Here is an 11,189-nt window from a genome sequence, read left to right on the forward strand (position 1 = left end):
AATAGGAGCATATAATTGTTAAAAAGGCTATTTTTGGAGATGGACAGGCAGGCTGAAGGGGCGGAGGTAGGCCTGCATTTTGAACTTGAAAACTCAAATGGGTTTTTGGGTTCAAAATGTGTAATTTTCTCTTATGCTGCTACCTTTTTATAATTGAGGATTTTCCTAGTAGAGTGACGGAAAATATTGATTTTATTAAGACAGGAGGCGAATATCAGAATGCATTATCCTTCTTTATTTTGCCCATTAGCAGAAAGAATGACAGTGTTAAACATAAAAAGAAAAAGAAAACACAGGTGTCCAAGCACCTAGTAACCATAGCAACTCCCTCCTCCATCCCACCAATCCAAGCATAGACTGCCCTATATAACCAAGCTGCAGCCCCTCCTCCTCCTCTTTCTTTATGCCGTGACGAAGTCCAGCATCGAAACTGCAGAACTCGCGCGGCGGCGTCCACACGGAGGATCTTGAACCAATAACGCAGAACGTCAATCTTCAAATAGGAACGATCAACCGGATAGGTCACGCAGCTGACCCCAACAAAGAACCGTGGCAAGGCAGAACCATTCTTCAATATCCTGAAAACAACAAAGGTTATAAATAATAACGGGTAGGGGAAACGGGTGGGATGATATTCGCCTCCTGTCTTAATAAAATCAATATTTTCCGTCACTCTACTAGGAAAATCCTCAATTTTATTGCAGACAGGAGGCTCATATCAGAATGCATGTTCAAAGCACAGTACATAGAGAAGCATCATAAATCCATCACAATACAGACATAGACACATGTACAGTAGGTTTAAAATAGAACGTACGGAATGTATCCTCGGACGACCAGTCGGCCGCCCTCAAGAGTTCCGAAAGCGAGCCACCCGTCTGAAGGACTTTGGTCGACATCGCACTCCTAGTGGAGTGAGCCGTGAACAGTGACACATCAATACCCGCTAAGGACATTGTCAATTTCACCCACCGAGCCAATGTCGGGGAGGAAACCGGTAAATATGGCGGACAATAGGAGATGAGGAGCTGCGCCGAACCCGTCGGACGACGCGTAGCTGTCTTCAACTCATAAGATCGAAGACATCGCACGACACACAATTTCGGGCGCGTCGGAAAAAATGGGAAGAAAACCGAACGTAGATCGGTTTTGGTCCTACGACAAATGGAAAAACGAACCCCATCGGGAACAAATTGTTTCCTGGAAATATCCAGGGCCCGTACGTCTGACACACGCTTGATGGAGACCAGGCATAACAACATTGTCAATTTAAACGACAGGAGTTTAAGAGACAAGTCGTCATTGTCTTCCCATGTCTCAAACATGCGTAATACACTGCTAACATCCCACGTGGTGAGATATCGCGAAGAAGGCGGTCTCTTAAACCGCATCCCCCTCATAAGACGGCAGACAATAGGGTGTTGTCCAACCAGCAAGCCATCCACCAACCCATGGGAGGCGGAAATAGCCGAGCGATAAACGTTAATCGTGCGATAAGCTTTCCCCGCCTCAAAAGACTCCGAGAGGTAATTAATGACCTCCGCTACAGGGGCACGTACGGGATCCAAATCCCGTCGTGAGCACCAACGAAGCCAAAGTCCCCAGGCTGATCGATAAGCCGATCTGGTACCTGGAGCCCAAGCGTCATTGATGAGGTCAGAAGCCGATTGCGAAATGCGGCCCCCAAGCGAAGGTGTCCCGAGATCAACCATGCCAATAGCGGCAGTTGATCGTCCGATGTCAAGGGATGAAGATTCCCTGAGGGGTCTCGAAGCAACGTGAGTAGAGGCGGACACAACCTCGGCACATCTATGGCCATCCCCAGGACCTGGGGAAACCATGACTGAGTCAGCCACCAGGGGGTGATCAACACCAGCGTCGCTTTTTGGGACACCGTCTGCCATAATACTCTGGGGATCATGGCAAATGGCGGGAAGGCGTACAGAGTGCTCTGTGGCCACACTTGAAGAAACGCGTCCGTCGCCATGGCGTCCGGATCCGGTCGCCAACTGAAAAATCGTGGCAGCTGTCGATTGAGACGAGATGCGAATAAGTCGATACTCAATGGCCCCCACAGGGCATGGATCGCCTGGAACACCGTTGGTTCCAACATCCAATCGCTGGAGTCCGTGAGGTACCTGGAGTTCCAGTCCGCAATGGCGTTGGAAATTCCAGGAAGATACTCCGCGGTCAACAATATATTCCGCTGAAGGCAGAATTGCCAAAGGACCGTCGCGAGATCTGCGAGGATCTTGGATTTCGTGCCTCCCAGGCGGTTGATGTATTGAACGGCTGCTACATTGTCCATGCGCAGCAGGATACAACAATCCGACCTGTGGAAAGCGAAACTCCTCAGGGCAAAGGTGCCCGCGAGAAGTTCCAGGCAATTGATGTGCAAACACATTTCTGATGGTGACCACTTGCCTCCGGACGTCGATGCCCCGCAGCGGGCACCCCAACCCCGCAGGCTGGCGTCTGATTCTATCACTAAGTCCGGTTTGGAATTGAAAATTGTCTTCCCATTCCAAACCTGGGCATGACGTAGCCACCACAGGAGTTCTCCCTTGGCTTCTGCGGATAGTGGCACTTCGGTTGAGTAGGGCAAACCCTCCCTCAAGTGCCGAATCTTCAGTCTCTGCAGCGCCCTGTAGTGTAAGGGGGCAGGGAAGATCGCCTGGATGGAGGCTGTCAGCAGACCGACCACCCGAGCGAGCGCCCGCAATGAGACCACCTCTGCACGGAGAAGCTTCCGGATCTCCTTGCGGATCGTAGTCAGTTTCCTCGTGGGCAGACTCAGGGTGGCCAAGTGGGTATCCACCTCGAACCCCAGGAACTCCGTCCGTCGAGACGGCGTGAGTACCGACTTCTCTTCGTTGAGCAAAAAACCCAACTCCGAGAGCAGAGCGGCCGTCCATTGGACATGCTGCACGGCCAACGCGTACGTGGACGCCATGATCAGAATATCGTCGAGATAGACGATCAGGCGTACCCCCCCGGCTCCTGAGCAAAGCCATGACCGGTCTCAGCAGTTTAGTGAAGCACCATGGTGCTGAAGAAAGGCCGAACGGGAGGCATGCAAATTCCCATTTGCGACCTTCCCAACAGAACTGAAGATATGGACGGGAAGAAAGGTGTATCGGCACGGTCAGATACGCGTCTTTCAGATCTATCTTCGCCAACCAGTCTCCTGGTAGCAAAAGATCTCTGAGAAGATGTATCCCCTCCATCTTGAAGTGGCGATACAAAACGTACTCGTTTAAATGTTTCAAGTTTATGACCGGGCGGTGACCTCCGTCCTTCTTTTTGACCAAGAAAATATTGCTCACATAACCCGGAGCGTCCCAAGACACCTCCTGAATGGCGTGCTTCAACTGCAGATCCATCAATTCTGAGCGGATCAGGGCCTTGTCGGCGTCCGCGAAGTGTATCGCTGGCGGCCAACAAGTCTGTATCGGAGGATAGAGAAATTCTATTTGATAGCCGGCTACAGTTTGCAAGACCCACGGGTCGGATGTGATCCGGGACCAGGTCCGGGAAAAATACCCCAGCCTGCCCCCCACAGGAACCCATGTTAATGACAGAATAGGCAGTCTCACCTGTGCCCCTGGATCTTGGGTATCCGCGGCTGGCACCCCTCGCTCTCCACGGACGTCCTCTAGGCGGAAAGAATGGAGTCGAGGGCTGTGGTGGCTGGGGAACTGGTGTGTAATATTGTCTGTCAGGCATGTAGTGGCCCCTGTTATAGGGTCTATAGTTGGTGGCACGGCCAGAAGGGCGACCCCTACCCCTTCCAGCCCTGGGGAAAACCTTGTTAGCGCCCACCTTTTTTAAAGAGGATTGGGCTTTGTCAAGGCCCGAGAAAAGGCCAACATACTTATTTATATTTTTAAGAAAGGCCTCCCCGAATAGTAAACCGTCCGCTGGCGGACCAGGTTCGTCGGTAGCCAGGTGAGTAAGTTGGGGATCCAGCCGCATAAGGATGGATCTCCGGCGTTCCGTAGACGCCGCAGTGTTTGCATTGCCGAGCAAGCAAACTGCTCGTAATGCCCAGCCCCGTAAAATGTCTGCATCAATTACTTCACCTGAAGCGACAGCATGTTCGGCCAATTGTAAAATCTTAGTCATAGGCCCAAGGACATCCAACAATTTGTCCTGAACAGTTTTGAAAGATTTGTCAATACCCTTTTTAGGGTTTTTACCGGTCTTAACCAGATAGCGCACCAGAATGGGGTCCAACTCTGGCGTCGTGGCGACATTATTGGGCAGTGACGGTCGTGGACACTCCGCCCTCAGTTTATTGCGGTTGCGACCATCTAAAGATTTGCGCAGCCAAGCCGAAACATAATCAGCCACCTGTGACATGGGCGTCCACTCCCCCGAACGGGGGTGTTTGATATTCTCCGGGCTGAAGAATGGAATTCCCATGGAATCCAAGATCGCCCCGGGGGCGCTTGTGTCAGCGGAGCCATGTGGAGGAGAACGACTCGCGTTCCCTTCCAGATCCTCGTCCTCCAACTCATATAAATCATCATCCCCAGAGTCTGAGGTGCCATCTGAATCTTCAACAAAAGAGTCGGGTTTATTACGCCTGGAGGACCGAGAGGTTCCACCGGGCACGTCATCCCCATCTGTGGGGTTCTGAGCACTCACATTGGTATCCTCAGGAGGCACTGAGGTCTTAGTTAGTTTAGAACCACCTCCAATAGTAGGTGTATTGGTAAGGTGGGTATCTAAGTCGGAGCAATAGCGTCTCTTCCGGTCCGACTTGCCGGGTCTTAGTAGGCTGGAAGCCTGGGATTGTATGTGGGAGGCGACCAAGGGGGTATCTGAAGAGGCCGGCCCTTCCCGGTGTTGCCGTGACAACGCCATGGAAACAGATTTTGATATGCTGTCATTGACAGATGACATGGCGGAGGCCAGGGCGGATTGGACCGATGTAGACACCATCTGTTGCAATAATTCAGAAGGGGCTAGGATATGGTCCTGAGATGAATGAGTCAGCCCACCATTAGGTGGAGATAGCTGATCATCAGACATGATGTAGTTAAAATATGTATGGATGTACAATATAAGTGTGCAGTCCCAGCTGTAAGGAGAGAACAGACAGAGGGACTAGCATTAACTGCAGTGAATAAATAACCTATAATTATACCAGAGTATACAATAGAGAGAGAAAAATGTTCGCAATAATGCGCAGCGAAAAAATCCCACTCAGTTGCGAACTGGGTAAGGCGATATTAATGCGCCAGCGCCGAATGATGAACGGAGGGGCCGCGGGGAATCCCTGAGTCGGCGACCGACGAAACGGCCGGGCCGTGCAACCAAGGGACTCGCCGGGGCACCACACAGAAGGCCCCGCACGTAGGCGAGGTAACAGGCCAAAACGCTCGCGAAGCGAACGTGCGGACACGCCCCCCTGCAGCGCGCGAAGCGCTCAGGAGATCTCAGACTGAAAGCCGGAGAAGAAGGGGGGCGGAGTCAGGAAAAATGGCGGAGCGCCAAAGGGGAGAAAAATAAGTGAGACAGAACAACGGTACAGTTCCCTGGGTCTGAAATACCGACCCAGAGGACGAAAAAAGGGGAAACGGATATAGATATATAGATGTATATAGATAGAAAAAAGAGAGGGGGGAGGGAGAGAGATAAAGATAGAGAGAGAGAGGGAGAGGGACCCTCGCTCCCTCAGAAGCTAGCCACAGAGGGCAGAAGTTCCCCAACCCTGGGAGTACAGGGTAAAGGGAGAAATTACAGTGTGGGTGACAGGAATGAGAATTATTAATGCACTTATCTGTTAGACACTGATGCTGCTAACGAGCAGAAAGAAAGAGGAGGAGGAGGGGCTGCAGCTTGGTTATATAGGGCAGTCTATGCTTGGATTGGTGGGATGGAGGAGGGAGTTGCTATGGTTACTAGGTGCTTGGACACCTGTGTTTTCTTTTTCTTTTTATGTTTAACACTGTCATTCTTTCTGCTAATGGGCAAAATAAAGAAGGATAATGCATTCTGATATGAGCCTCCTGTCTGCAATAAAATCCATAATTTTTGGGCCAGGTAGTCCGATAACTTGGCGAAGTGAGAACAGTATGAGTGTAGGATGGTTTATGAACATGGGAGTAGAAGGATGAAAGGATGGCAGCATATGGTAACTTTACTGTTTGCTGTTTTTCAAAGCAAAATAGGAGTATATTATTGTTAAAAAGGCTATTTTTGGAGATGGACAGGCAGGCTGAAGGGGCGGAGGTAGGCCTGCATTTTGAACTTGAAAACTCAAATGGGTTTTCGGGTTAAAATTGGGTAATTTTTCTCTTATGCTTCTACCCTTTTATAGCCCATCATTTTTGCGCCAGGTAGTCTGATAACTTGGCAACATGAGAATATTATGAGTGTAGGATGGTTTATGGACATAGGTGTAGAAGGACAAATGGATGAAAGTATGGCAGCTTATGGCAACTTTACTGTTTGCTGTTTTTTCAAAGCAAAATATTAGCATATAATTGTTAAAAAGGCTATTTTTGGAGATGGACAGGCAGGCTGAAGTGGCGGAGGTAGGCCTGCATTTTGAACTTTAAAACTCAAATGGGTTTTTGGGTTCAAAATGTGTAATTTTCTCTTATGCTGCTACCCTTTTATAATCCATAATTTTTGGGCCAGGTAGTCCGATAACTTGGCAACATGAGAACAGTATGAGTGTAGGATGGTTTATGGACATAGGTGTAGAAGGACGAATGGATGAAAGGATGGCAGCATTTGGCAACTTTACTGTTTGCTGTTTTTTCAAAGCAAAATAGGAGCATATAATTGTTAAAAGGCTATTTTTGGAGATGGACAGGCAGGCTGAAGGGGCGGAGGTAGGCCTGCATTTTGAACTTGAAAACTCAAATGGGTTTTTGGGGTTCAAAATGTGTAATTTTCTTTTATGCTGCTACCATTTTATAGCCCATCATTTTTGCGCCAGGTAGTCTGATAACTTGGCAACATGAGAATATTATGAGTGTAGGATGGTTTATGGACATAGGTGTAGAAGGACAAATGGATGAAAGGATGGCAGCATTTGGCAACTTTACCATTTGCTGTTTTTTCAAAGCAAAATAGGAGCATATAATTGTTAAAAAAGGCTATTTTTGGAGATGGACAGGCAGGCTGAAGGGGCGGAGGTAGGCCTGCATTTTGAACTTGAAAACTCAAATGGGTTTTTGGGTTCAAAATGTGTAATTTTCTCTTATGCTGCTACCCTTTTATAATCCATAATTTTTGGGCCAGGTAGTCCGATCACTTGGCGAAGTGAGAACAGTATGAGTGTAGGATGGTTTATGGACATAGGTGTAGAAGGACGCGGGATGAAAGGATGGCAGCATATGGTAACTTTACTGTTTGCTGTTTTTAAAAGCAAAATAGGAGTATATTATTGTTAAAAAGGCTATTTTTGGAGATGGACAGGCAGGCTGAAGGGGCTGGGGTAGGCCTGCATTTTGAACTTGAAAACTCAAATGGGTTTTTGGGTTCAAAATGTGTAATTTTCTTTTATGCTGCTACCCTTTTATAGCCCATCATTTTTGCGCCAGGTAGTCTGATAACTTGGCAACATGAGAATATTATGAGTTTAGGATGGTTTATGGACTTAGGTGTAGAAGTACGAATGGATGAAAGGATGGCAGCATTTGGCAACTTTACTGTTTGCTGTTTTTTCAAAGCAAAATAGGAGCATATAATTGTTAAAAAGGCTATTTTTGGAGATGGACAGGCAGGCTGAAGGGGCGGAGGTAGGCCTGCATTTTGAACTTGAAAACTCAAATGGGTTTTTGGGTTCAAAATGGGTAATTTTTCTCTTATGCTGCTACCCTTTTATAATCCATAATTTTTGGGCCAGTTAGACCGATAACTTGGCGACGTGAGAACAGTATAAGTGTAGGATGGTTTATAAACATAGGTGTAGAAGGATGAATGGATGAAAGGATAGTAGCATATGGCAACTTTACTGTTTGCTGTTTTTTCAAAGCAAAATATTAGCATATAATTGTTAAAAAGGCTATTTTTGGAGATGGACAGGCAGGCTGAAGGGGCGGAGGTAGGCCTGTATTTTGAACTTGAAAACTCAAATGAGTTTTTTGGTTCAAAATGTGTAATTTTCTCTTATGCTGCTACCTTTTTATAATCCATAATTTTTGGGCCAGGTAGTTCTATAACTTGGCAACATGAGAATAGTATGAGTGTAGGATAGTTTATGAACATAGGTGTAGAAGGACAAATGGATGAAAGGATGGCAGCATATGGCAACTTTACTGTTTGCTGTTTTTTCAAAGCAAAATAAGAGCATATAATTGTTAAAAGAGCTATTTTTGGAGATGGACAGGCAGGCTGAAGGGGCAGAGGTAGGCCTGCATTTTGAACATGAAAACTCAAATGGGTTTTTGGGTTCAAAATGTGTAATTTTCTCTTATGCTGCTACCCTTTTATAATCCATAAGTTTTGGGCCAGTTAGACCGATAACTTGGCGAAGTGAGAATATTATGAGTTTAGGATGGTTTATGAACATAAGTGTAGAAGGATGAATGGATGAAAGGATGGCAGCATATGGCAACTTTACTGTTTGCTGTTTTTTCAAAGTAAAATAGGAGCATATAATTGTTAAAAAGGCTATTTTTGGAGATGGACAGGCAGGCTGAAGGGGCGGAGGTAGGCCTGCATTTTGAACTTGAAAACTCAAATGGGTTTTTGGGTTCAAAATGGGTAATTTTCTTTTATGCTGCTACCATTTTATAGCCCATCATTTTTGCGCCAGGTAGTCTGATAACTTGGCAACATGAGAATATTATGAGTGTAGGATGGTTTATGGACATAGGTGTAGAAGGACAAATGGATGAAAGGATGGCAGCATTTGGCAACTTTACCATTTGCTGTTTTTTCAAAGCAAAATAGGAGCATATAATTGTTAAAAAAGGCTATTTTTGGAGATGGACAGGCAGGCTGAAGGGGCGGAGGTAGGCCTGCATTTTGAACTTGAAAACTCAAATGGGTTTTTGGGTTCAAAATGTGTAATTTTCTCTTATGCTGCTACCCTTTTATAATCCATAATTTTTGGGCCAGGTAGTCCGATCACTTGGCGAAGTGAGAACAGTATGAGTGTAGGATGGTTTATGGACATAGGTGTAGAAGGACGCGGGATGAAAGGATGGCAGCATATGGTAACTTTACTGTTTGCTGTTTTTAAAAGCAAAATAGGAGTATATTATTGTTAAAAAGGCTATTTTTGGAGATGGACAGGCAGGCTGAAGGGGCTGGGGTAGGCCTGCATTTTGAACTTGAAAACTCAAATGGGTTTTTGGGTTCAAAATGTGTAATTTTCTTTTATGCTGCTACCCTTTTATAGCCCATCATTTTTGCGCCAGGTAGTCTGATAACTTGGCAACATGAGAATATTATGAGTTTAGGATGGTTTATGGACTTAGGTGTAGAAGTACGAATGGATGAAAGGATGGCAGCATATGGCAACTTTACTGTTTGCTGTTTTTTCAAAGCAAAATAGGAGCATATAATTGTTAAAAAGGCTATTTTTGGAGATGGACAGGCAGGCTGAAGGGGCGGAGGTAGGCCTGCATTTTGAACTTGAAAACTCAAATGGGTTTTTGGGTTCAAAATGGGTAATTTTTCTCTTATGCTGCTACCCTTTTATAATCCATAATTTTTGGGCCAGTTAGACCGATAACTTGGCGACGTGAGAACAGTATAAGTGTAGGATGGTTTATAAACATAGGTGTAGAAGGATGAATGGATGAAAGGATAGAAGCATATGGCAACTTTACTGTTTGCTGTTTTTTCAAAACAAAATATTAGCATATAATTGTTAAAAAGGCTATTTTTGGAGATGGACAGGCAGGCTGAAGGGGCGGAGGTAGGCCTGTATTTTGAACTTGAAAACTCAAATGAGTTTTTTGGTTCAAAATGTGTAATTTTCTCTTATGCTGCTACCTTTTTATAATCCATAATTTTTGGGCCAGGTAGTTCTATAACTTGGCAACATGAGAATAGTATGAGTGTAGGATAGTTTATGAACATAGGTGTAGAAGGACAAATGAATGAAAGGATGGCAGCATATGGCAACTTTACTGTTTGCTGTTTTTTCAAAGCAAAATAAGAGCATATAATTGTTAAAAGAGCTATTTTTGGAGATGGACAGGCAGGCTGAAGGGGCAGAGGTAGGCCTGCATTTTAAACATGAAAACTCAAATGGGTTTTTGGGTTCAAAATGTGTAATTTTCTCTTATGCTGCTACCCTTTTATAATCCATAAGTTTTGGGCCAGTTAGACCGATAACTTGGCGAAGTGAGAATATTATGAGTTTAGGATGGTTTATGAACATAAGTGTAGAAGGATGAATGGATGAAAGGATGGCAGCATATGGCAACTTTACTGTTTGCTGTTTTTTCAAAGTAAAATAGGAGCATATAATTGTTAAAAAGGCTATTTTTGGAGATGGACAGGCAGGCTGAAGGGGCGGAGGTAGGCCTGCATTTTGAACTTGAAAACTCAAATGGGTTTTTGGGTTCAAAATGTGTAATTTTCTCTTATGCTGCTACCCTTTTATAATCCATAATTTTTGGGCCAGGTAGTCCGATAACTTGGCAACATGAGAATATTATGAGTTTAGGATGGTTTATGGACATAGGTGTAGAAGGACAAATGAATGAAAGGATGGCAGCATATGGCAACTTTACTGTTTGCTGTTTTTTTAAAGTAAAATAGGAGCATATAATTGTTAAAAGGCTATTTTTGGAGATGGACAGGCAGGCTGAAGGGGCGGAGGTAGGCCTGCATTTTGAACTTGAAAACTCAAATGGGTTTTCGGGTTCAAAATGGGTAATTTTTCTCTTATGCTGCTACCCTTTTATAATCCATAATTTTTGGGCCAGTTAGACCGATAACTTGGCGACGTGAGAACAGTATGAGTGTAGGATGGTTTATGAACATAGGTGTAGCAGGATGAATGGATGAAAGGATGGCAGCATATGGCAACTTTACTGTTTGCTGTTTTTTCAAAGCAAAATATTAGCATATAATTGTTAAAAAGGCTATTTTTGGAGATGGACAGGCAGGCTGAAGGGGCGGAGGTAGGCCTGTATTTTGAACTTGAAAACTCAAATTAGTTTTTTGGTTCAAAATGTGTAATTTTCTCTTATGCTGCCACCCTTTTA

The 11,189-nt window shown here is 45.3% G+C and overlaps 1 protein-coding gene across 1 annotated transcript; it reads right to left on the reverse strand.

The window, feature by feature from the left end:
- Window positions 1–233: 233 nt before the first annotated feature.
- LOC130277121 (uncharacterized) lies at window positions 234–5,082 on the reverse strand. The gene is made up of 2 exons (XM_056527470.1): window positions 3,597–5,082; window positions 234–578 (listed from the first exon to the last, which is right to left on the reverse strand). Exons 1-2 carry the CDS (start codon window positions 5,035–5,037, stop codon window positions 571–573), a joined length of 1,449 nt encoding a protein of 482 aa, XP_056383445.1. The 5' UTR covers window positions 5,038–5,082; the 3' UTR covers window positions 234–570.
- Between the last annotated feature and the right edge of the window lie 6,107 nt (window positions 5,083–11,189).

Source organism: Hyla sarda, chromosome 6 (genome assembly GCF_029499605.1).
Source record: "Hyla sarda isolate aHylSar1 chromosome 6, aHylSar1.hap1, whole genome shotgun sequence".
In the NCBI taxonomy this organism is placed as follows: Eukaryota; Metazoa; Chordata; class Amphibia; order Anura; family Hylidae; genus Hyla; species Hyla sarda.